Source organism: Sphaeramia orbicularis, chromosome 8 (genome assembly GCF_902148855.1).
Source record: "Sphaeramia orbicularis chromosome 8, fSphaOr1.1, whole genome shotgun sequence".
NCBI classification, from domain to species: domain Eukaryota; kingdom Metazoa; phylum Chordata; class Actinopteri; order Kurtiformes; family Apogonidae; genus Sphaeramia; species Sphaeramia orbicularis.
In genome coordinates this window covers 11,210,419-11,237,117 of record NC_043964.1, presented here as the reverse complement: position 1 = coordinate 11,237,117, position 26,699 = coordinate 11,210,419, and the positions used below count along the sequence as shown (strand labels likewise).

The 26,699-nt window shown below is 36.8% G+C and overlaps 2 protein-coding genes and 1 long non-coding RNA gene across 10 annotated transcripts in view; 2 read left to right on the top strand and 1 right to left on the bottom strand.

The window, feature by feature from the left end:
* Nucleotides 1-9,383, top strand: part of LOC115424559 (zinc finger protein OZF-like) — a 36,637-nt gene extending 27,254 nt beyond the window's left edge. For all 5 annotated transcript variants that reach the window (XM_030141902.1, XM_030141907.1, XM_030141905.1 and 2 more), the window contains one exon: nt 7,951-9,383. In XM_030141902.1, coding sequence (XP_029997762.1) covers nt 7,951-8,517 — 567 coding nt within the window. In that variant the 3' untranslated portion in view covers nt 8,518-9,383. The remainder of the gene's footprint in view (nt 1-7,950) is intronic.
* LOC115424560 (oocyte zinc finger protein XlCOF19-like) lies at nt 765-26,662 on the top strand. Of its 4 annotated transcripts, none has more exons than XM_030141909.1 (2): nt 765-979; nt 25,366-26,662. In XM_030141909.1, the coding sequence occupies exon 2, from the start codon at nt 25,439-25,441 to the stop codon at nt 26,348-26,350; it is 912 nt and encodes a 303-aa protein (XP_029997769.1). In that variant the 5' UTR covers nt 765-979; nt 25,366-25,438; the 3' UTR covers nt 26,351-26,662. The 4 variants fall into 4 exon arrangements, with proteins under 4 accessions (XP_029997769.1, XP_029997768.1, XP_029997770.1 ...); XM_030141908.1 differs by lacking the exon at nt 765-979 and adding an exon at nt 16,100-16,204; XM_030141910.1 differs by lacking the exon at nt 765-979 and adding an exon at nt 18,486-18,536.
* On the bottom strand, nt 8,181-26,194 carry LOC115424561 (uncharacterized). Its single transcript, XR_003936101.1, has 3 exons — nt 26,107-26,194; nt 25,592-25,784; nt 8,181-8,271 (listed from the first exon to the last, which is right to left on the bottom strand). It is a non-coding gene; the product is annotated as an uncharacterized LOC115424561 (long non-coding RNA).
* Nucleotides 26,663-26,699: the final 37 nt, after the last annotated feature.

Genomic DNA, 26,699 nt, shown 5'->3' with positions numbered 1-26,699 from the left:
AACTAGTGAAGACAAGAAAATCAAATCTAAATTAAAATAAAGTTAAGTGGAAAAAAGTTTCAAAGGCACAGTATAGTGATATGAACCCACATATGTTATGGGTCAATTATAGGACTATTATATTAGAGGATGAACAGGCACAATTATTCCAGTATAATTGAACTGTCTGTTTGGGCCCTGAAATCATGACCCTATGTTTAAATCACTTATAATCCAGTGTAGCTGTAGCATCAAACATAAGAAAACACCTGAGTTAAGTCTATACTGTCATTTATGGCAGTTGTAGTGAATCACAAGGTTATTTTCCTACATTCAATCAGCTTTCAGTCTGTAAATCATCAGAATACAAGTTAATACGCCTGTAAATCCTCCTTTGGATCCAGGTGATGACATCATATCTGTCTTCAGGTGGGCTTTTTGTCCAGTGTGTCTTCGTTCACCTTTTCAGTATCACAAAAAAAAAAAAAAAAAAAAAAAAAAAAAAGGGCCAAAAACAGGCAGCATTATAACACAGATATGGTTTAGTTTGATGCTTTTTTTTTTTTTTTTTTTTTTTTTTTTACAGTTGTGAAGCATAATCTAAAAGTGCTGTCGACACGTCTGACCCAAACATCCCAGACCAGGAGGATCAGCTCAAATCAGATTCACTTTATGGGATTTTGTTCTTTTTACCAAATTAGATTTTTTTTTTCATCAAATGTGTAGATTTGCTTTAATTTATAGGTGGTTTTACAGGGGGGCCAACAGGGGCCAGTGTTCTGTAAAATTACCCCTGGCCCCTGTTGTGGCTCCTGTGCTGAACAGATCAGAAGTTCATTCATTTCTTTCTGCAACATGTGCTGTGTTGAAGGTCGGAACTAATATGACAGACGGAGCGTTCTACACGGACTCTTTAAAGCGCTGCACACATATACTCTGTTACCAGCAGGACGAGTTGTAAATTTCGGACGTCAGAGCACGGACTAATTGAGAGGTGAAGGTATGCAATACGATTCAGTGTTTGCACATGTTCTTGTGTTACTGCTGTTGTTCACTGCAGGAATAAAATCCGCTTTTATTTCGCTTAATCACGCCTTGGTCTTGATGTTTCCCGGGCGGCGGGGGTCCCATGGCCCGGTCATCCACCAAGTGAAGAGACCGTGGCCCGGGCCTGGGTTAAGAGAGGGTCTCACCGAGCCCGGACCGCGGTGGTCTCACCATCCCGGTGAGAGCCAGCGGGTGTAAATACCGGACCTATTTATACCGGTGTAGGAGTCGTCTTTAGCCATGGTAGTTCCTTGTACTTGTAGTAGACACTCATGCTGGATCTGGCAACCCTGTGTGTGTGTGTGTGTGTGTGTGCGCGTGCGCGTGGGTGTGTGTGTATGTGGGTGGGTGGGTGTGTTAGTTCCTTGTAGCAGATGCTTATGCTGGATCTGGCAACCCGGTGTGTGTGTATGTGCGTGCGTGCGTGTGTGTGTTAGTTCCTTGTACTTGTAGTAGACACTCATGCTGGATCTGGCAACCCTGTGTGTGTGTGTGTGTGTGCGCGTGCGCGTGGGTGTGTGTGTATGTGGGTGGGTGGGTGGGTGTGTTAGTTCCTTGTAGCAGATGCTTATGCTGGATCTGGCAACCCGGTGTGTGTGTGTGTGTGTGTGTGTGTGTGTGTGTGTGTATGTGCGTGCGTGCGTGTGTGTGTTAGTTCCTTGTACTTGTAGTAGACGCTCATGCTGGATCTGGCAACCCTGTGTGTGCGTGTATGTGTGTGTGTGTGTGTGTGTGTGGGGGGGGGGGGGGTTAGTTCCTTGTAGCAGATGCTTATGCTGGATCTGGCAACCCGGTGTGTGTGTATGTGCGTGCGTGCGTGTGTGTGTTAGTTCCTTGTACTTGTAGTAGACGCTCATGCTGGATCTGGCAACCCTGTGTGTGTGTGTGTGTGTGTGTGTGTGTGTGGGGGGGGTTAGTTCCTTGTAGCAGATGCTTATGCTGGATCTGGCAACCCGGTGTGTGTGTTTGTGTCTGCGTGCGTGCGTGTGTGTGTCAGTTCCTTGTACTTGTAGCAGACCCTCATGCTGGATCTGGCAACCCTGTGTGTGTGTGTGTGTGTGTGTTTGTGGGTGGGTGTGTTAGTTCCTTGTAGCAGATGCTTATGCTGGATCTGGCAACCCGGTGTGTGTGTTTGTGTGTGTGTTTCTCTTTCCTTCGCTGCTTTTCCTCAGTTTCATACGCCAGCGTTTCAGTGAGCGAGTTAAGGGTCAAAGCGAAGCCAAAAACGCAGGCAAACATTCCAGTGATCCAGGTGTGTCTGCTACTTCTTGTTGTGATTACTGTGGTACTGTGGACACACCTGGATTATTCAGTGTGTCCAATAATGAAAGACAGGAAATAAAGGAGCTGTATGAAGTTCAGGAAGTAGTGGGGCTGTGCTTAGAGCCTATTGGTTGAATTGATACCAACTTGGGTTTATAGATTGACAGTGACCCAGGATAGACGTCATTAAAATTTGAGAAAAGTAGATCAAAGTTTAAATTTTTTATGAATTTTTAAAATCTTTTTTCCCCATGTATGTATAATGGGCGAAATTTCAAATGTCTATAAAAGCATCAGTTTTGTTTCAAACTTTGCACATATCTAGAGGCAGTTGATGTGATGACATCAGCTGGATCGAAGCCAAAATAAGATAAAATACATGTGAGGGGCGGGGTTTGTTGTGCCTGGAACCACTTGTTCATATGGAATTTACAGGAGCACATGACAGTAATTAGCCAATCATGAAGCATGCCATATTCTTAGTCTTTCTGTACTTTTGTACGGTTTCAAATCCGTAGCCACAGCCTAAATAAGAATACATGAGGAAAGCACAGTAGGTTCTTAGTAGGGCTGTGCAATTAATCGAAATTCGATTACGATTTCGATTATTACACACAACGATTACAAAAATTATGTAATCGAGAAAAAACGATTATTAATTTTGAGTCATTTTAATTCACGTGCACGCAAGCTACCATGAGCTGCTCTGCCCCGCCCCCCTCTAAGCTACTGCTGCCTGCTAGCCGGCAGGTCCACCCCAAGAGGAAAGTTGTACCTAGCGGTCTGGAAAAACGGCAGGAGAATCACAGCAGAAGTGCTTGGTAAACAAAAAAGGCAAGTCCAATTCAATTGTATGGAATCACTTTGGGTTTGATGAAGAAGACGAAGAGCAAAAACACATCACGTGCGAAAAGTGTTTCGTAGTTGTGTCCGCACCGACCGCTAACACAACAAACCTTTAAACCATCTAAAGTTTAACCACCGCCACGTTATCATAATCTTATGAAAAACTAAAACACATAAAAACAACTCCGTTTACAACTTCGCCCGCAATGCAATCTTCAGTCTCTGAATCTCTTTACGCTGCAACTCCTGTATTGACCTAACCCGTATAACCCTAACGTACGTATTCTAGATGGCTGATGTATACAGAAGGCCTGAACTGAAACCTTACGGGACGCCACTGAATTTACTGTTTCATACTACATTGAACATACTTGAATTTATAATTTGCACTTTACGTGAGGTTTTTTTTTTTTTTTTTTTTATTGCTACAGTTCTATGGCAAGTCTATAGCAGTTTAATTCCAGTGCACTATTTGTTCACAAAAGGAAACATACTTGAATTTACAGTACACTTATTTGCATTCAAAGATTTTTTTGTTTCGTACAAAAGTGAACATACTTTGTTTTAGTGGTTAAAAGCTTTATTTATGTTTAAAGAGTATATTTTACATTGTTTTGCAAGAAAAAAATAAACAACTTTAAGGTTAACAAATAATCGTTTTAAATAATCGTGATTTCAATTATTGCTAAAATAATTGTGATTTTTTTTTTTTCCTATAATCGAGCAGCCCTAGTTCTTAGTTTCATTTTATTTCAAATATGCAACTAAAACAAAGTAATCCTACTTTAGTTCTTAGAAATAAAACAGATTGTGAGAAAACATGAAAGCTTTTCAGCTTCTCAGACCTGCAGGGCAGGGGGCATGGTCCCCGTGGGTTAATCCTGGGGGGTGGGGTCTTCTTCATGCCTGGTCTTCTGAGCTGGTGTGTTGTTTTGTGTTTCAAAGCTGAAGGAGTTGTTGAGGCTGTAGACTGAAATAATCATGGATTGGACTCATGTATTTCTATTATGCATTCTCTAAAAGCAGCAAGCAGAGCAGTAAGCAGCACTAAGGCGACGTTTAGTCTGGTAGAGTTTTATACTGTCTTCCACAAACAATTATTGTAGATAATTCCTTACCAAGACAGGGGTAGTTGTTTCTGTACCTGCTGATGAAGGCTACAGGAAGGATCTGAAACTAGTAAAGCAGGTAAACAAACAACTACCCCTGTTGCGATAAAGGAATTATCTACAATAAAGGCCACATTTAGATGGTAATGATCTGAACCAAAAAACACAAAAATAGCATTGTATTCTCACTTTTAATTACATGTTTAGACGTGCGTTTTGGGGAAAAAATCTGCATACAGACAGACAGTCAAAAGTGTGTGAAATTTCCTATTTATGGGTGTAGTATGCACGCCAGGTGGCATCACCACCGCCAAGACCAAACACCTTGTTGAGCCGCATTATGTAACAAATTCCCATTATGTAATAAAAGTTCAAAATGTAATAAGAATGTCACATCATCTTGTAATAAAGCCGCATTATGTAATAAACTGACGCATTTTGTAATAAACTATGTCAATGCATTATATAGTACATTTTTTCAGATTATGTAGTAAATTGTAACAATTTGATAAATTTATTACAAAATGCACTTAACACATTTTTATTTTTATAAAAAATGTAATAACATGGTTCATTATGTAATAACAATCCAAATTAATATAATTTCAGAGCAATTTAGAAGAAGTTAGTCACAGGAGCTCCAGGTAATGTAATCAGAACTTTAACCACACAGTTTAAAGATTAATTTAGCACATTGTTATTATATTGCCGTGTCAGTTGTATCTGATACAGTATCTTATGATCTTGGAAATGAACCATGTTATTACATTTTCCTGAAAATAAATATGTGTCAAGTGCATTTTGTAATAAATTTCTCAAATTGTAATAACTTACTACATAATGCGAAAACATTTACTACATAATGCGTTGACGTAGTTTATTACAAAATGTGTCAGTTTATTACATAATGCGGCTTTATTACAAGATGGCGTGACATTCTTATTACATTTTGAACTTTTATTACATAATGGGAATTTATTACATAATGTGGCACAACACACCTGCATAGAACCTTCCTACTTCTCTTCCTGTTCTCTTCTAGCGTGAAATACAATCACAAAACAGGAAACAGAACAATCGTGGCAATTGCGGAAACGAGTCTTGGATATAAATTAGAGCAGCTAGGGCAACTTGAAGGTCCATCGCAGGTAGGGATGGGAATCGATAAGAATTTAACCATTCCGATTCCGTGATCGATTTTTCTTATCGATCTCATTCCTTGTTAATTCTCTTATTGATTCTCATTGGGTGAGGGAATAAAAGAATACAAATCGATTTGTTTGCATCAACTTTTTTTTATATTTCCATCTGAACAGAAAATATAACGTGTACAGAATGCATAAATAATAATAACAGATGAGGTCAGACAGGAGGAGGAGCAGAGAGGAGGTCAGTGTATCATGGGGAGTGTCCCAGTCTAATCCTATAGCAGCTGAACTTAGATCAGCCTGAGTCGCACTAACTATAAGCTTTATCACAGAGCAGTGTTTTTCAACCTTGGGGTCAGGACCCCACGTGGGGTCGCCTGGAATTCAAAAGGGGTCACCTGAAATTTCTAGTAATTGATAAAAATTTACAAAAACAACAACAACAACAACTTACTAATAAAAAATATCTGGTGAGTTGACAGAGACAATCCCAATCCATAAAAGACAAACTGTGAAGCTGAAACTGAAGCACTGTGGTTCTGTTTATCAGTCAAACGTTCATTGTGGTCGGTTTCAGATGCTGCAGCTCTTTCATAATTCATAGTTTGAGTTCTTGTTTGTTCAGTATTAATTGTCAGCCTTGTAAATCCAAGCTGGACTGACTGTACATATCCTGACCAAGGAAATAAAATTCTCACTTTGTGCAGTAATCTACACCTGACTTTTCTGCAGCCATTCATAATAATATACATTATATAGACTAAATGTCGTCTAAAATGAACTTTTATTTGAAACATAGTTTAGCAAACTATTACATGATCAAAAACAAATGAATTTTTGCAAAACAAAAATGTCTCAGTTTTGAATGTCTGGGGTCGCCAGGAATTTGTGATGTTAAAATGAGGTCACAAGTCTAAAAAGGTTGGGAACCACTGTCATAGAGACGGGACAGAAGTAATACATGAAGTCTACATCATGGGGAATGTAACTTTTTCCTGAATCAGAGTTTACAGTACTTGCTGGTTTGCATTCCTAATTTGCCAATTGTTTGTTGTATAATTTGGATCTGGTGAACTGTCAAGATGCCCCCATTTTTTTCATGTTTTACTCAATCTGTTTTGCTTTGTTATTGTATCTCTGTCATTAAATTGAAAACATGTCCAATAAAGAAAACGGTAAAAAGAAATGGTCAACGGTTGTCACTCAAGTTCAGGGCAAGGTTATAATAGTTTTGGATTTTTCATTATAGTTTGGTTTTAGTTACTTTTGACTTTTTTTTTCTCTAATTCAATTAATTTTAATTAGTTTTTAGAGCAGGTTTGCTATTTTTTTATTAGTTTTGGTTTATTTCTAAATGCTTAGTTTTAGTTTAGTTCTAGTATTAGTTTTAGTTTTTTCTTCCTCACTGTCGTATTCACATACAGGACTCTGCTGCTTTCTCCTAACTTTAGCATCCATGTTTTCAGGTAGAGTGGGGACGAGAAGATGACTCTAAACGACAAGTGACTACCAGTGACAGACCATGACGTGTCGTATGGTGGCGCTAGCTAAAATTGCTCAAGTGAAATAAATCGATTTCACATCAATCCACCATTGACAAAGATGAAAACAAAGGGAATTTTATCTATAATTTTAATACGTTTTAGTCAGTTTTGTAAGCACACAATACAGTTTCAGTTAGTTATTGTTTTTTCTTTTAATTGTAGTTTTTATTTATTTCAGTTAACGAAAATGTTTTTTTCAATTCTAGTTATTGTCATTTCGTTAGTTTTCGTTAGCGATAATAACCTTAGTTCAGGGCGCGGCGTTAAGAAAAACCAAACTGTTATAACTCAACAGTCTTTGGTCCAATCAGCACCAAACTTCACATGTATGATAAGAGTCACACCTTAAACATAATGACATGAAAATATCGAATCTGACACCTAGCGCCACCTGTTAACACCAATAAATGTTCTGCTATTTGGATGTGCAGTGGTCCTGGTCTTGAAGAGATGTGTTTGTTCTGTTACATTCTATTACATTTCAGTGACCACCTCTTCTTTTTCTTTATGTTTTGATGTAGAAAGAAGCCAAAGGTGGATTTTAAGTGACACCTAAAAGTTGTATCTGGCGAAGATCATCTGATTCCAGCAAACATGGATGGAAAACCCACCTGTGACCAGTGTGGGAAGACTTTCAACCATAAGATTAACCTTAAGAAACACTTATTCATCCACAAGGGAAAGAGACCATATAAATGTGACCAGTGTGAGAAGGCTTTCACCCATAGGAATAACCTTAAGAAACACCTACGCATCCACAGCGGAGAAAGACCATTTAAGTGTGACCAGTGTGGGAAGACTTTCGCCCAAAAGTCTACCCTTCAGACACACCTACAAATCCACAAGGGAGAAAGACCATATGATTGTGATGAATGTGGGAAGAGTTTCACCCAAAGGAATCACCTTAAGACTCACCTACGTATCCACAGCGGAGAAAAACCATATAGCTGTGACCAGTGTGGGAAAATGTTCAACCACACGAATAACCTTAAGACACACCTACTCATCCACAAGGGAGAAAGACCATATGACTGTGACCAGTGTGGGAAGACTTTCACCCAAATGATTCACCTTAAGATACACCTACGCATCCACAGCGGAGAAAGACCATATAACTGTGACCAGTGTGGGAAGACTTTCACCCAACAGTCTACCCTTAAGATGCACCTACGTATCCACAGAGGAGAAAGACCATATAACTGTGACCAGTGTGGGAAGACTTTCACCTACGCATCTACCCTTAAGATACACCAACGCATCCACAGAGGAGAAAGACCATATTTTTGTGACCAGTGTGGTAAGACTTTCACCCACGCACCTACCCTTAAGACACACCTATGCATCCACAAAGGAGAAAAGGGAAAGTTTGAGTGTTACAGATGTGAAAAAAGATTCTTGTCACCCTCTGCCCTCTCCTGTCATCAGCGCAGATGTGACTCATCAACGTCTGGACCAAAAAGTTCTTCAGCGTCGGAAGACAAGAAGAAGCGCTGTGTGTCTGAACCAGCACCACCGACTAGTTTTGATAAAAACATCAAACTTAAAAACCTCCAGATCTGGCTCCATAGAATCCAGATGTGAAGACAAACACCAGACTGTAAGCTGCATTTTTTTTGTCCGCAGAGTAAAGAAGTGTGCTCTAATGCACCACCCTCACAAAACAGTGATGTTACAGAACCTCAACCTGCCACAACATGTAAAGTTAAACCAGTGGAGGCCAACAAGGACGCGGTTTCAATGAGGATACTACTTCTTATTGACTTTGCGGAAATTTAATCAGTCACTTGTTCTTATGATTCTGTTTCTGGTTGAGGTTCACACCAGTTTAGTTCATCCCCTGAAATGTTCTACTCTGTGCATGTGTGAATTAACTGTTGCACAACTGGAAGAACACCCTTGGTTGAAGGTGTCAGAGTCCTGAATTCATGTGGTTTTGCATCAGTCATAAGCAACATGTTGAACATAATATGGATGAGACAGAATGACTGATGAGCTTGTAGTGGTATAGCCCCAAACTGAGGCCAACAACATGAAGGAGATCACATTCCAGTTGAGGAGGAAGTTCACAACTACTAAAGGACACATGACAGACTTAAGCTGGATTTATGGTCGCACGTAGCTCTACGTCATGTAGGTACACCATATCTGGTGGTTATGTGCTCTTGCACTTGAGCATATTGTAGCTGTGTCATTTTGAGAAAGTGTTGCAGTTTCCCTCTAAATCAGAAAGTGGTAGGAGTGCTGGTATCGGCTTGTTTTAAAAGTGAGACTCTACACTGTGGAGTTGTTTTCATGTGTGATGGTTGGAAAACAACAAAGACTTTGTGGAGAATGGATGTGCTTCAATCAGGCAAGCCGTTTATTTGTGCACAAATGAGAAAACTGACAGACGAAGCTTCGCCCTCTCTCAAGAGTCAGTTCTACCTAATACAGAAAATCAGTCTAACTTATAGAGGCTGTGCTAAGCTTACATGGGATTGGTTGATATAAAATATGACGTATGATACTGTTGCTAAGTAAAAGAAAGAATGTCAGATGGACACAGGACAGAATGTAAGACCTTGGAGTCATTCTGGGAAGTTTGGAAAGCAACTCTTTGTTGAATTCCAGAACTGAGAGAGCTCATGCTCTGCTATGGGCTAAAAGGTCAAACTGTACGTTGTGCTATCTTTAGAGATAAAGTAGCTTACAATATGCAGAACTGAGAAGCTGACTGAGAGAAACATTCATGTTTTGAAGGACACAGGTGTCTTGCAAACTAACAGTTGTGAGGAGCCAAGAAAAGAAAACTTATGGTCAGCATTAAGCATTAAAATCAGTATTAACACATGGTTTCGACATCTTCCACTAGGCGTTTCCTGTTTTAGAATAACAATAGCAGCCAACATGGAGCAGTGTCTTTGCGGGCTTGTAGAAGTCAACGAAGATATCATAGTTCTTTTTAGAAGTATTACAATGTAAGTGATGGAGAAGGAAGTGACGTAGGAAATGGGATGTGTGACCGCAGAATGAAAATATTAATCAAATAAAGGCACAATTTTGTTCAGTTATGTGGGTTTTTTAATATGCATGATCACACATGTTTTTCCGGAGCAAAAAGTAACAAACAAGAACAAAAGTGAAATAAGTACTGAACAAAAACAAATGAACTATATACGGTGGAACCCCACAACATTTGTTGCTGTGTAGTTCTGGTGTCACATGATCATAAATTAGCCAACCAGGAGGCGGTGTCTCTGCGTTGCCGTGCCATGTAGTTACAATCTGGAAGAGGTGCACGTCGAGGCAAAGCGTAGTCATCCAAAGTGACGGCGTAGGTAGTGACTAGGGATGTAACAATTACCGGTTTATCGATAAACCATGGTAAAATTCCCGACGGTTAGTATTACAGTTTAAATTCTAATTATCATGATAACCGTGCTTGATTACCGCACTTTTAGTTGAAAAAACGCCTATGTAAAGATTTGATTTTATGTCAAATATTTGAGTATAATTTTAATTTATTACAATTTTGATTTTATATACCTAATATTTGGAACCAATATTCACTTTTAAAGTCTTTGAAAAGGTTCGTTAAGCATCTTTGTGTTATTTATGCAATAAATTATATCCATTTTTCAAATCGGATTTTATATTTTTTTGTGTTTTTTTGTGTTTTTTTTTTTTTTTTTGCCTTTTATGTTGATATAGTAGGTTAAAATGAAAAAAATAATAGACAGATGAGATAGATGAAGTTGTGCTGAAAAAAAGATACCAAACATGGGTGCAGGAAACATTTGTTTATATAGTATGTAAAGGCAAAATCAAAAGCACTGAAAAATGGACAAAATAGGCTCAGACCACTAAGGGTTAATGTTTGAATGTTTCTGCAACAGAAGGTACATTGTGCTAATTATTTTATTTTATTTATTTATTTATTTTAAATACAACTTTATTAAATTATTTCGTGTGTGTATCAGTACTTTTTGAACCTTTTGAGCACAGTGTCAATAATACCGTGATAATTTTGGTCACAATAACCGTGATGTGAAACTTTCATATCGTTACATCCCTGGTAGTGACACGTGACATCTGCACGACTATAGATCCAGCTTTAGTGTCAGCTGCAGTGAGTCAGTGGTCCATGTCTGGTCCTGATCCAGTCCAGTTTTTTCCTTAACGTGAACTGGTTTCAACATTTTTTTTTTACACTAGTCTAACCCTGACCTGCAGAATGTGCTTAATTTGATTGAAAATCTGCAGAATTGCCGATGAATGTTTGGTAACAAAGAACCTCTTGATGTTTCAGAAAGTTTAGGACTTCAATTACAAACATTTTGTCATGTAATGTTGTTCTATGTTCTACTTTATCATCTTGTTTTATTCTAATTCTGAAGTGCACCTGAAACATGAGACAGAAGTATTTACCATAATCACAGATTATTTGTTCAGTTACTTCTTAATGTATCTTTTTCCAGTTATTAGTTCCAGGTAGTTCTGTTATTGTCACGTATGTATCAGTGAAGTATGACTTTGTCTTGATTTCATGTTATCATGTGCATCACTGGGTGTTTCTTTAGTGTTATTAAAACATAGACTCACTTATGTGTGATTAAACATCAAATAGAATAGAATAGCCTTTAATGTCATTGTGTTTTCTAGTCAGTGCAACAATATGAATAAAGAGCCAATATGTCAGAAAATAAAATTACAAAAGAAAACTAGTAAAATAAGAAAATCTAATCTAAAATTAAAATAAAGTTAAGTGGAAAATCTACTAAACTTGAAAGCCACAGTATAGTGATATGAACCCACATATGTTATGGGTCAATTATAGGATTATTATATTATAGGATGAACAGGCAGAATTATTCCAGTATAACTGAACTGTCTGTTTGGGCCCTGAAATCATGACCCTATGTTTAAATCACTTATAATCGAGTGTAGTCGTAGCATCAAACATAAGAAAACACCCGAGTTAAGTCTATACTGTCATTCATGGCTGTTATAGTGAATCACAAGGTTATTTTCCTACATTCAATCAGCTTTCAAGGATTCAAAAGGATTCAAAGGAGTTTATTTGTCATTCCATCACAAAGAAAGAATGAAACTGGTTACTGAGGACCCATATTAGCCATATCAATAGAATAAATAACTAATAAATAAATGAATATATTAAAATCGACTAAAACTAAGGCTAATTAAAAAAAAAAAAAACAAGTAAAATATACGTCTAAAATCTACCTTTATAATACCTACATAAAATAATGGCACATATTTACAACCTAACTTATACACAGTAGGCGCTGAAGTACAGTGCAAAACAGCAGAGTGAAGTCTGTCTGAAGTCTATGAATCATCAGAATACAAGTAAATTTGCCTGTAAATCCTCCTTTGGATCCAGGAGATGACATCATATCTGTTTTCAGGTGGGCTTTTTATTCCAGTGTATCTTCATTCACCTTTTCAGCATCTCATTTGTAGGAAAAAAAGAGAGGAAGGGCCAAAAACAGGCAGCATTATAACACAGATATGGTTTAGTTTGATGCTTTTTTTTTATGGTTGTAAAGCATAATCTAAAAGTGCTGTCGACACGTCTGACCCAAACATCCCAGACCAGGAGGATCAGCTCAAATCAGATGCACTTTGATGGAAAATGAATGTTGTGGGGGTTTTGTTCTTTTTACCAAATCTGATTTTTTTTCTTCAAATGTGTAGATTTGCTTTAATTTATAGGTGGTTTTACAGCGGGGCCAACAGGGGCCAGTGTTGAGTAAAATTACCCCTGGCCTCTGTTGTGTCTCCTGTGCTGTTGAATATTTTTATTGTTTTTCAAAACAGCCAGGTAGCTTACAGTAATCCAAATGAAAAAAATTAAATAATAAATATAAAAGAAAGAAAGAAAGAAAGAAAGAGAAAAATAAGAAAAGGAAATTTTTTTATTGAAGTAAAATAGGGCGTGCAACTCAAGACGATAAGGTGTATGATGTTGCATCACTAGTAAACTGGGTGGATTCCACATAGATTCCCACAAAAAAAAGAAAGAGGTGAGGGGCATGTTATGGACCACTTTCCTGGCTGAGGTCTTCATTGACCCTTGGGATGTTTTTGCCAAATGCAAAAATTCCACAGTCTTGAACTGAATTAAGCAAAAAAAAAAAAAAAAATAATAATAATTAGCTTGAATTAAGGAAAAAATCTTGAATTAAGCCCCCCCCAAAAAATTTTTCAATTAAGTAAAAAAAAAAATTCAATTAAGCCAAAAAAAATCTCAAATTTAGTGAAAAATCTTGAATTAAGCAAAAAAAAAAAAAAGTCTTCAGTTAAGTAAAAAAAAAAATTAATTAAGCCAAAAAAATCTTCATTTAAGTAAAAAAATCTTGAATTAAGCAAAAAAAATAAATCTTCAATTAAGTAAAAAAATCTTGAATTAAGCCAAAAAAAAAAAAAAATCTAGAATTAACAACTTAATTTTTTTTCTTTGTTTTAGTCCAAAAAATAACATTAAATTGTGAAAATATTTACATTTACAAACTATCCTGTAACACTAAAATGTGAATAACCTGAACAAATATGAACAACCTGAAATGTCTAAAGAAAATTAAGCACAATTTTAACAATTTTCTGCCTGTTCCTCAGTGTTTAGTGTCTTTGTAGATCTGATCCGTAGTGCACATGTAGAAATGATAAGTTGAGGAATAATATTATTAAAATTGCACAACATTTTCTTACATCTTTTAATTTAAATTTCAGTTTTTTCAGGGTTTTTTTTTTTTTTTTCTGAGAGTTTATAAAAGTAAGTATTTTCATAATTTAATGTTTGTTTGTTTTTTTACACTAAAACAAAGACAAAAATTTGGAGTTGTCATTATTTATAGGTTATTCTGTTATTATTTTTCTGGTCCGGCCCACTGCAGATCAAATTTAGCTGAATATGGTCCCTGAACTAAAATGAGTTTGACACCCCTGGACTAAACCATGCCTTTTCTGTCGGTGTTGCAGAGGTAGCACCTATGCCATTTTACAGCAGACATTTGTAACTTGTTTGTGTCACATGTGGAACACACTGACTTAAAAGAGCTCCAAGATACAGTCAAAAATGTCAAAACTGTTACAACTATCCCCGGTCTCCCCCTGCTCTGTTGGAGTTTAAGTATGTTATCACTAGGATAAGCTTGTTTAGACAGGAACCATCTGTCTAAACAAGCCTTAATTAGGTTCTGTTCTTCTTCTAGATACACGTCTGAACACACACATTCACACACATAGTGTTGTCAAATATAGGTGATAAGGGTAAACTGATTGTTGACATAAGTTTACTTAGAGTTAAGGCCCCACATCTGTTCGATCTTTTTTAGATAACGCTAAGTTAACCCTCCGGTATCCTGTCCAGCAAGGCCCTTACTAAGCACCAAGTGTGCCTTTTTGGCACACTTGTGGAATAATGTCAAAAAATTTTCATACAGTTTGTTTTTAATTCTTTTACACTTTTTTCTATTTCATCAACTTGAGCTGTAAATAAAATACCAAATACTCAATAATTGTCACATTTTTTAACCCTTTAAATGCTGTGTTTGTAATGTAAACAAACCTTTTTTTTTGGATGCAAAAACAAAAAAAAAAATAAAAAAATTCAATATCCTACATAAAAAGTGGATCACATATTTGATTTTTTCATCCTGGCATATGTCAGTGATTAACTCCAACACTGGTTAATTTGCATTATTATTTTTGGCGCTAGGTCAAATGTTCAAAAATACTAGCATCTGTCACCAAGTGTGCGTAAAATGCACACCTATAAATCAAACCATTAAATATTATATACTTATTTATTTTTATGCTCTAATTTGATTTTATTTTTGTAAATCAAGGTCAGCCCTAACCATACATATAAAATGGAAGAAATAGTGCCTTTTAGGCACACTTGGGAGACAGATGCTAGTCTTGTAATTTTCTTTTGTTTACAATGTGTACATTTTAGTTGGTGGCCAGAATTTTAAAGATCATGCAAAAATGAAGAACTTTTGAATTCTAACCTTATTTAAATTGTGAAAAATAATATGAAGATTTTTAAAACGAAGTGCAAAGTGTGCCTAAAAGGTGCACGTGGATACCGGAGGGTTAAAGACCAACCCATTTGTACTGGTGAGCATGGCCGTTGATCAGGGGTGTTAACCTACACGGCTGTGGGGGGGCCAATGGGAAGTTAAGATTTAATTTTTTTTAAGTATTTTTTTTCCCTGTTGTTCAACTAAATTATATGATAAACCTATACCTATATGCAAGCTTCATGCATTAGATTTTATAAAATGGTATATTATTGTACTCCAAAAAAGTCAAGACTGCTGTCACTACTCTGTGAACACCCCTTGAGAAAAGCGCAAAATGGTTCACTCCACACGGAGTCTGAGAAACGCACCTTGCTTGTTAGGCTAAGTTCTCTCCATTGAAAGTACATTGACAAGAGCATTGGACTTGAAAGAACTCATCAGGGATTTTGCCAGCAAGAAGACCTGTCAGTGGGCATTTTCTGTCGAGTAAACTGGAATGTATAGAATTGTGCTATTTTTATTTTTGGAATACTTGTTCAAATCTGTTTGTTTTTGCCTTTTTTGTATCTTTACAGGAAAATTGTAACCGCACTTTTAGTTGAAAAAACGCCTATGTAAAGATTTGATTTTATGTCAAATATTTGAGTATAATTTCAATTTATTACAATTTTGATTTTATATACCTAATATTTGGATTTTTTTTGTATCTTTACAGGAAAATGACTATTGAGTCATGTTTTGTTTGTTTACCTTTTATGACATATTATTATAGGCTATTGAAAAATGTGTCCCATTCTTGTTCACTCAGGAAATATAATGGGCAAATACAGTCTGCGTGGTTATGTTTTCTTATACAGTTGCTTAATCAGACTTGTGAATTATGGTTAAATCATAATGTGATACAGCCATTGTGTTGGTGGGTAAGGCCCTTGGCAGATGGGTGGACGTGTGTGTGTCGGGGGGGGACTTTTTGTGTATGGGCCCAGAATATGGTGCTACGGCCCTGCTGGTGAGCCCGCCCATAGGGTAGGTACTCTTCATCCAATGTTCAGGGCTCATTATCTTTGAGTCCTCAGAGCTGAGTGTCCACATTATTTGGGATCTGAATACATTTTGTCAATTTTGAGACCGATCTGAATTCGTCCTTAGAGCTTCCAATAAAAGAACACGTTAACAGTTATCAGCAGGAGGAGTGGAAAACTTCAGACGTGACAGCACAGACTAATTCAGAGGAGAAGGTAAGAAAACCATTTAGTGTTTGCACATATTCTTGTGGTACTGTTGTTGTTCACTACAGCATATTAGGACCACATAAAAAAAAACAAACAAAAAAAAAAAAAAAACGCTTGTCACTATGAGAATAAAGTCATTACATTTCGAGAATAAAGTCATTATTTAATAAAAAATAAAGTCGTAGTTTAAAAAAAACATTATTTTACGAGAATGAAGTTGAAATATTTTGAGACTAAAGTCATTATGTAATGAGAATAAAGTCGTAGTTTTAAAAAAACTCATTACTAAATGTTAATAAAATTGTACTTTTATGAGATTAAAGTCGTAATATTTTGAGAATTCGACAGAGTTTCCGGTTTTACAGCGAAGGCGACAAGCAAAGCAGCAACGTGTTGATGTGGGGATAGACTCTGTATTTCAGTGTGTGTGTATATCTATCTATCTATCTATCTATCTATCTATCTATCTATCTATCTATCTATCTATCTATCTATCTATCTATCTATCTATCTATCTATCTATCGTTCTATCGTTCTATCGTTCTATCGTTCTATCGTTCTATCTATCGTTCTATCGTTCTATCGTTCTATCTATCTTTCTTTCTTTCTTTCTTTCTTTCTTTCTTTCTTTCTTTCTTTCTTTCTTTCTTCAGGTCCCACTTGTTAAAAACTGATCAAAGCTAGGTGTTATTTTCAAGGTTTGTCCACAAGGATTGATTTACAGTAAGATTTTGCAGATTTTTTAGCCACATTTTTCATTCTGTTGGTGTCTATCCATAACATTAGATACCAAAATAATGACAGATTAATCACGACACCCTAAAAAGCTTATTATTCATATTAGTAAACTAGAATGGCTTTAAACAGGGGTGTGAAATAGGATTTCTCACATCCTTTCTTCACTTTTCAGACCCCAGTAGTACAGAAAAATGTCAAAGCTGGGTGTCATATTCAAGCTATGTCAGAATGATTAATATACAGTGAGATTTTACACATTTTAACACTTTTTTTTCATTCATGGGTACTAAAATATATAATATAATAAAAAAAAATCTCTATCTATCTATCTATCTATCTATCTATCTATCTATCTATCTATCTATCTATCTATCTATCTATCGTTCTATCTATCGTTCTATCTATCGTTCTATCTATCGTTCTATCGTTCTATCTATCGTTCTATCTATCGTTCTATCTATCGTTCTATCGTTCTATCTATCGTTCTTTCTATCTATCTATCTATCTATCTATCTATCTATCTATCTATCTATCTATCTATCTATCTATCTATCGTTCTATCGTTCTATCTATCTATCGTTCTATCTATCTATCGTTCTATCTATCGTTCTATCTATCGTTCTATCGATCTATCTATCGTTCTATCGTTCTATCTATCGTTCTATCTATCATTCTATCGTTCTATCTATCGTTCTATCTATCGTTCTATCGTTCTATCTATCGTTCTATCTATCTATGTATACAGTGGCATGCACAGGTAGACACTAGGTGGTGCTCTACCATCTGCCCCTTGCCCTCTGGACTAAGCAAGTGCCCTTTTGAAAGTTCAGGATTTTTTTTTTTTTTTTTTTTTTAGTGTTTGTGGCCCATGCCAACATAATCATCTCTAAATACTGGACAATTAAAAGCGTGTAATAATGCCCCAGTTCTCCCCCCCGCCCACAGCACAGTGCATCTCCACAGATGTGACGTGTTGCCCACACACTCCCCCTCCCCTGCCCCAACAGCCAGGTAACGCACAGAAATGAATCCAGTCGAGTGTTTGTTTGCTCTTAAACCTCAGTTGCCAAACAATAACTTGCATTTAAACTCTCTGTTGTGAACTAGCCTGTCTCATACAGCACCACACAGCTGATCATACATTAGCCCACTGCCCACAATAAACTACTTTAACAAACTAGACGCTAGCCCAAATCAATATGACCTGATGTGATGAGCACCACTAATGTCGGGAGTTTGTCATCACATCATGTGAATCTATCAGTATATTTGAACTGAATATTTAGATTTGTGTAGGTTTACATTAGGCTGCATAATTAACACTTGCAGTAATTTTATTTAAATGACAAACAGGCAATTCCTAATTGCCTGTAGAAAAAAGGAAAAGAAGAAAAGAAAAGTTGAAAACCAAGGAGTCTTATTCATACTGTTGGTCTCTTTTTATTTACCAATTGCAGCATAATGCCAAGAAAGGAGAGGATTAGAAGAGAAAAAGAAAGGGAGCTCCAGCCGTCAGCCCAGGGGAGCAGCTCTGTGCTCTAATGGATAAAAGTATCCACAGCAGCAAGGAGGGAGAGGAAGAAGAAGATGAAGATGAAAGGTCAGAGTTAAGACCTGAGTCATGTTCACTGTTTAGGGCCTTTTAACTCAGATTTTAAAGTTAAACTGTTCCATCTTAACCCTTTCATGCATGAATTATGAGAACCTTAATCAAGATTTTTTTTCCTAAGTGTTTTTATTCCTCTTTAGGCATGAAAAAAACAATGTGATGGAAATTTTTTATGAACCTGTTTTTATGGAGTTACAAAAATGTCCACTCAGTTGGACACCATGTGTTTATTTTTTTTGAAGAAAAGAAACATGTATCTAAAATGCAATATCAGAAAGTGATATACTGTGTGAAAACGATTAAATATTATTTTAATGCAGCTAATCTGATGTTTTCTCACATTTTAGCATACTTTAAAACTAGTTATTACTCACTTCATGGAGATAAGGTGAAAAAAACTTTTTGTTTCAGAAAACTGTTAATTACAGTCTAATAACAACTAACAATTGATTTTCTCTCAAACATGTTACAGCAGATCAGGTTTATCAAGAACAGCAAAGTTGTCTGATATGCAAATAAAACAACAAAACCAATGAATATACAAAAGAACAGCTGTAGAATAACTGTCCACTGTAGTGACCACTATCCATGAAAGGGTTAAAAGCTGTCCACATTTTATTTTTATAACAAAAAGTGTTTTTGCAATATTAAATCAGGCATGAAGGCATACAGTAGGATACAGTCCGCTAATGAGGATTTTCATTCATCACAGGCACAGATACTGACTCATAATACTCCTCAAAAGTGCATAACCTGTACCAGATACTTGTTTCAGCTGAGGGTCGGGCTCATCCCTATTTATAAGCTAATTTTATTATTTTGTACCAACCATAAGTTATTTCTATGTTACAAGACTTGCAGTAATCTTGTATTTACCTTAATAGGCTATCATTAAAACTTGAAAAAAAAAAAACCAAAACAAAAAAAAAAAAACAGGCTATTATTAAAGCTACTATTATTTGGTTCTAGGCAGCTACAACAGGGAACCAAACACAATTTTCTTATTTTGGAACCAATACGCTGATCTATCATTATAGCTGCCTAACTTGCTAAAAACCTTTGCTGTGTGTTTATTCCAGAGAAATAAAACAACAGTGATTAACTGATCACAAAGTGCCCTTATTTCCCTTATTTTTCAATGAGCACCTGCCCCCCAAAATGTCTGTGCATGCCACTGTGTACATATATATGTGTATATGTGTGTGTGTGTGTGTGTGTGTGTGTATTTATTTATTTATTTATTAGTATTTGGACGTGTGTAAATCCCAAATGAAAGTAACTTCACAAAATGTTCCAAGTTCTATATTATTCGATGAGTGGGTATGACTTTATTCTTGTTAAATAATGTCTTTATTCTCAAAATATGACGACTTTCTTCTCGTATTGACAAGCGTTTTTCTTTTCTTATGTGAATAGAATAGAATAGAATAGAATAGAATAGAATAGATCTTTATTGTCATTGTACATTATACGACAAAATTAAAAAGTGTGATCCTAAAAGGTATAATCCCTGACATAAAAAAAACACACATACACAATCACACTCACATAATAAATAGATTAAGAGGTAAAAACACACAGACACAGTCACATCCTATTGCACTATCTTTTAGCAGCATTCAGTGCATTTACTGCAGTGGACCTCACCTGTTGATGTGACTTGCCAACCATCAGTCCACGTCTTGTTGCTGGGATGTGCTGCGCAAAGTGTCATGACTGTTGTTTACCTCCGCCAAGGAGGTTATGTTTTTGCCAGGGTTTGTTTGTCTGTCTGTTTGTTTGTCTGTCCGTTAGTGTGCAACATAACTCAAAAAGTTATGGACAGATTTGGATGAAATTTTCAGGGTTTGTTGGAAATGGGATAAGGAAGAAATGAACAACTTTTGGGGGTGATCCGGAAGAAATCCTGGATTCTGGATCACTTTGAAATTTTCATTAACATTGTGGTAAATGGGGCCAAAATTTTCGTTTCCCAATATCTCGCTTAATTATTGACCAAAACTCATGAAATTTAACTCAGGAATTGAAAATGGGGTCCTCTATCACATTTCAAAGGCTGATCCGGATCTGATCCAGAAGGCGGATTTTATCTCAATTTATATAAAAAATGGGGGTGCCCTTACTTTTTGGCCTACTGTGCCTTTAATATTAAAGGTAGAAATTTCTGACAAGCGCCATCGTGTAGCTCAGTCAGTTCCGCATCGGGAGTATGCCACCGGATTTCATGTAGCTTTAATACTTAAGGAGCTAGATCCAGAAGAAAACCACCATTACGAGAAATGTGATTTTCGTGAATAACTACTGAACTAATAAGGATATAATTATGAATCCAGTTGCTAATGGTATGTTTTCATGGTCAAGGAATCTTAAAATATAGGTAAAATAAATATGGGACTAATATTTATGGTGGAAATCACAATATGGGGGAATTGTGCAAATCTCATGCAGTTTGACTCAGGGATTTACAATGGGGTGTTCTATCAAATGGCAAAGACTGATCCGGATCTTTCAAAAAGTTATGGACAGATTTGGATGAAAATTTCAGGAAATATTGATACTGGCACAAGGAACAAATGATTAAATTTTGGTGGTGATCGGGAGGGGGGGGGGGGGGGCACTGATCTGCCTTGGCGGAGGTCTGCGCTCTCAGAGTGCTTTTCTAGTTTAGACGTGTATCTGTTGGAATGCAAGGTCTTTGCTCCTGTAGCCACAACATCTTCTTCAGTGAGCAGAAGTGACCCTGAATCTTATCAGTACTGGTGTCCATGAGTTTAGTGGGAGACAAGCTTCATCAGTAGAGAAATATGTGACATTTTAGAGCAGTTCAGAGCAAGCCTTTAGACAGTGACAGAAAACTGGAGCGTTTTTACCATTTTCTGCTCTGGAAGGTTCTTTCACTTTTTTGCATTTTCAACTCCCCAAAACGCTATTGCCGTCTAAATGTAAGGTACATCTGATCAAATAGTTTGTCTTTTTCACCCAAGATCGTTGCTGTGTAACCTGGGCCTAAAACTACATAGAAGTTCTAAAAGTAGAGTACAACAGGGGTCAGGCTAAGCTGAAAACATTAAAGCTGAACCCTGTTATGGTGTTTTTGTCAGGTATGTGCAGGAGTAAACCAAAGGGTCGTATTTTAAGAACTGGAGCAGTGGAATGTCTACGGGGGCGGGGAGGGTCTGGTTCAAGTAGCAGATAATCTACCTTTTCGGTTTCATTTTTTTTTTAATAAATTTCTTTTTTGACTTGATCTGACCACAAACAAAATATAATTCAGCGCTGAGGATCCACACAGCAAGCAGGAAAATGGATCCAGACATTCCAACACGTATCACTTTTATCATCCTTATAAACTGATCTTCAAACTATGGGCTGACTGTAGACTATGTAAAACTGACAGTGGGTTCACCTCTTATCTGCTGTAGTTTATGATCCTATGTGGGGATGTGTATTTAAAAGCGTACCTAAGATAAAACTTAAGTCCTGTGATCATAAATCTGTCAGTTTGGTATGGCATCCTAAGAACTTTACCACTAGTGAAACAAAGGAATTATCTTAAAACATCAACTACTACTGACTAATATGTGATTCAATCCAATCCAATCCACCTTCATTTGTAAAGCATTTTAAAACAGCCGCAGTGGACCAAAGTGCTGTACAGAAGAATAATTAAAACCCAAGTAGAAGAATAAAATACAGAATAGATTTAAAGACATAGAACTGTACAAGGCAAGTTTATTTGTAAAGCACATTTCAGCAACAAGGCAATTCAAGGTGCTTCACACAGGACATTGAAATACAACGACAAGGGAAGAAGAAACACATTTCAAACATTATAAAAGAAACATGTGTGTTGGAAATTTCTATTGTAACTCGATGAGTGAAGAGGTTCAGGCGGTCCGTTGTCTTACAAAAGCATTTATTGATTGCAATCAGGAGACAGTCAAGTACGTGTCAAAATGACATCCTATGAGTGTCTCACAAGAGTGAGATCTCTCTGGCTTTTTATAATGGTATTACAGACATTTCCTAGACATTAAACAGGAACTAGACGTTCACTTGTAGTTACATTGGTGTGTATTGGATGAACTTTTGCACATATCTAACACAGCGAGTGTAGCAGAAACCAGGTGCGACAACGGTAAAAGGAAGTCGCACCCTGTGACCACAAACATAAGGTCAGGCTGGTTTTAGCTAGACACAGCAGAAGTGAAAACACAGTTTTAGCAAGATGCAGCAGAGATGAGAACACAACGTTCATAAATTCAAGCACAAAGTTCAAAAGGTTAACTTGAACACATGGTGAATTGTAATTTTCCATCACACATGTAAAAGGTGATTAAAAAAAGAAAGTAAGAAAACAACACATAAAACCCAAAAATATAAAAATACACACATATTAAAGTAAGAGTTGCAGTGCAGAGTTTCGAAAGAGAATATACAATTCAAAAAGTCAAAAGCCTTTTAGTCAAAGGCAGCAGTGAACAGGTGAGTCTTTAACCTCGCCTTAAAAGAACTCAGACTCTCAGCAGACCTGATATTTTCTGGTAGTTTGTTCCAGATATACGGAACATAGAAACTGAACGCTGATTCTCCATGTTTAGTTCTGACTTTTGGAACACAGAGCAGACCTGCACCAGACGACCTGAGCGGTGTGGATGGTTCATACTGGACTAAAAGGTCTCTGATGTATTTTGGGCCTAAACCATTCAGTGCTTTGTATATATAAAGTGAATATTTGTGTTTTTCGCCTGTGGATTGCAATGTAGCAGTGGTTCCCAACCTTTTTTGGCTCTTGACCCCATTTTAACATCACAAGTTTCTGGTTTCCCCAGACATTCAACAGACATTTTTGCTAAAATTAATTTGTTTTTGATCATGTAATAGTTTGTTTTACTATGCTGCAAATAAACGTTAATTTAAATGACATTTAGTCTATATAATGTATATTATTATGGACAGAGGCAGAAAATCCAGGTGTACAGGGTGGGGAAGCAAAATTTACAATGAACATTTAGTTGTTTTTTCTCAGCAGGCACTACGTCAGTTGTTTTGAAACCAAACATATATTGATGTCATAATCATACCTAACACTATTATCCATACCTTTTCAGAAACTTTTGCCCATATGAGTAATCAGGAAAGTAAACGTCAAAGAGTGTGTGATTTGCTGAATGCACTCGTCACACCAAAGGAGATTTCAAAAATAGTTGGAGTGTCCATAAAGACTGTTTATAATGGAAAGAAGAGAATGACTATGAGCAAAACTATTACCAGAAAGTCTGGAAGATACTATTAAAGAAGAATGGGAGAAGTTGTCACCCAAATATTTGAGGAACACTTGTGCAAGTTTCAGGAAGTGAAAGCAGTTATTGAGAAAGAAGGAGGACACATAGAATAAAAACATTTTCTATTATGTCAATTTTCTTGTGGCAAATAAATTCTCATGACTTTCAATAAACTAATTGGTCATACACTGTCTTTCAATCCCTGCCTCAAAATATTGTAAATTTTGCTTCCCCGCCCTGTAGATTACTGCACAGAGTGAGAATTTCAGTACAGTCAGTCCAGCTTGGATTTACAAGGCTGACAATTAATACTGAACAAACTTGAACTTAAACTATGAATTATGAAAGAGCTGCAGCATCTGAAACTGACCACAATGAACATTTGACAGATAAACAGAACCACAGTGCTGCAGTTTCAGCTTCACAGTTTGTCATGTCTTTTATGGATTGGAATTGTCTCTCTCAACTCACCATATATTTTTATTAGTAAGTTTTTAGTTGTAACAATTATTAGAAATTTCAGGTGACCCCATTTGAATTCCAGGTGACCCCACGGTTGAAAAACACTGCAATATCAGCTTGTAAACACAAGAGCAGCACTTGCTTCTGAGCGAGTGTCTCCTGCACCAGACTGAGTCACGTGATCACGTTTTACGACGACGTAATGATGTGGCTCTGATTTGGCTCCACTTGACTCTTGGCCTATGGAAAAGCAAACCAGTTCTTTGGAGGCACCAGGTTGGAACCAGTTAAGCACTTGCTCTAGCACCAGGTTCTTTTTGGTGTAAAAGGGCGATCAATGTAAGAACTATCAGCCCCTGCACAACCCGGAAGAAGGTCCATATTTTGTTTGCCATTTTTTACAATGGGAGTTTATGGAAGTGTCGCGATTCTTTTTACATTGAAGGCTCTGGGCGGCATGACGAGTTCTCAGGTTTTTTAATGAATCAACTTCTTCTTTTATGAAGTCACTTATACATTATTGAATCTGCATCAGTTTTCACTTGTATAAAAAAACTGTTGAGTTTTCTTGCTTATTCAGGCCCTCAAAACTTCCTACAAAAGTACAAAATAATAATAATAATAATAATAATAATAATAATAATAATAATAATAATAAATAGAAAAAAGTTCATATACAATAGGGCTTTTGCAGGCAATTCTCAGCCCTTTGGCTCTAATAATACATTGAACTGGTCTTACTTGACTTTCAGTGACCAAACTAAATAAGTTTTTGCAGTGTTTTTTGATTCTGTCACTATTTTAAAGAATCTGCCAACATTGGAGAGAACCTGACATTTTTCATCATCTTTCAATATCTTTGCTATTATCTGTTATTTTCCGGTCTCATACAGGAAACGCATCTCTTAAGGAGACACCATCAAATGTTGGTTGCCTTGAAATTGTCCTGTCGATTACCTAACTAGTTAATTTTGTCTATCTCCTAAATCTGGTCTTGTAGTGAAGTGTTTGTTCTGTTACATTCCATTGCATTTCAGTGACCACCTGTTCTTTTCCTTTATATTTTGATGTAGGAAGAAGCCAAAAGTGGATTTTAAGTGAAACCTTAAAGTTGTATCTGGCAAAGATCACCTGATTCCAGCAAACATGGATGGAAAACCCACCTGTGACCAGTGTGGGAAGACTTTCACCCAAAGGAGTAACCTTACAAGACACCTACACATCCACAGTGCAGAAAGACCGCATGACTGTGACCAGTGTGGGAAGACTTTCACCCGCATGAATCACCTTAAGAGACACCTACGCATCCACAGTGGAGAAAGACCATATAACTGTGACCAGTGTGGGAAGACTTTCACCCGCATTACTCACCTTAAGACACATCTTCGCATCCACAGCGGAGAAAGACCATATAACTGTGACCACTGTGGGAAGACTTTCAACCAAAGGGGTAACCTTAAGACTCACCTACACATCCACAATGGAGAAAAACCTTTTAACTGTGACCAGTGTGGGAAGCCTTTCAGAGCCTGGTCAGAATCATGTTCTGACCATCATAATTATCACAAGAAGGTCATGTACCCATGTGATAAGTGCACAAAGATATTCTGGTCATTCAGCCCTTACAAGTATCACCAATGGACCCATACTGAAAAGAAACCCTACCAGTGCAGGTTTTGTGACAGATCTTTTATCACAGGTTCACAATGTACCAAACATGAACATATCAAACATGTCCACAAAGGACAAAAACTGAACAATTGTACAAAAAGTGAAGCTCTAGAAACAAGTACAAACAACCAGTGTCATAACACACCAAAACAGTTTGAGTGTTACCGATGTGGAAAAAGATTCTTGTCATCCTTTGCCCTTTCCTATCATCAGCACAGATGTGACTCATCAGCATCTGGACCAAAAAGTTCCTCAGCATCAGATGGCAAGAAGAAACACAGTGTGTCTGAACCAGCACCACCGATTACTTTTGACAAGAACATCAAACTTAAAAACCTCCAGATCTGCCTCCGTAGAATCCAGATGGGAAGACAAACACCAGACTGAGAGCTGCTCTGAAACTTTGCTCTAATGCACCACCCTCACAAAACAGCGACTTTACAGAACCTCAAACTAGTGGAGGTCAACAAGGACGTGGTTTCAGTGGGGATACTACTTCTTATTGACTTCGTGGACATTCAGTTTGTCACTTGTTGTTGTGATTCTGTACAACACCTGTTCATTTTTCACAAATGAAACCAGCTACTCCTGTAACAATTGTTCCGTGCAGTTTAAGTTCATCCCCTGAAATATTCTACTCTTTTTTTTTTTTTTTTTTTTTTTTTTTCCACCAACTGTGCATGTGTGAATTAACTGTTCCACAACTGGAAGAACATCTTCTTTCAACATCTTCTTT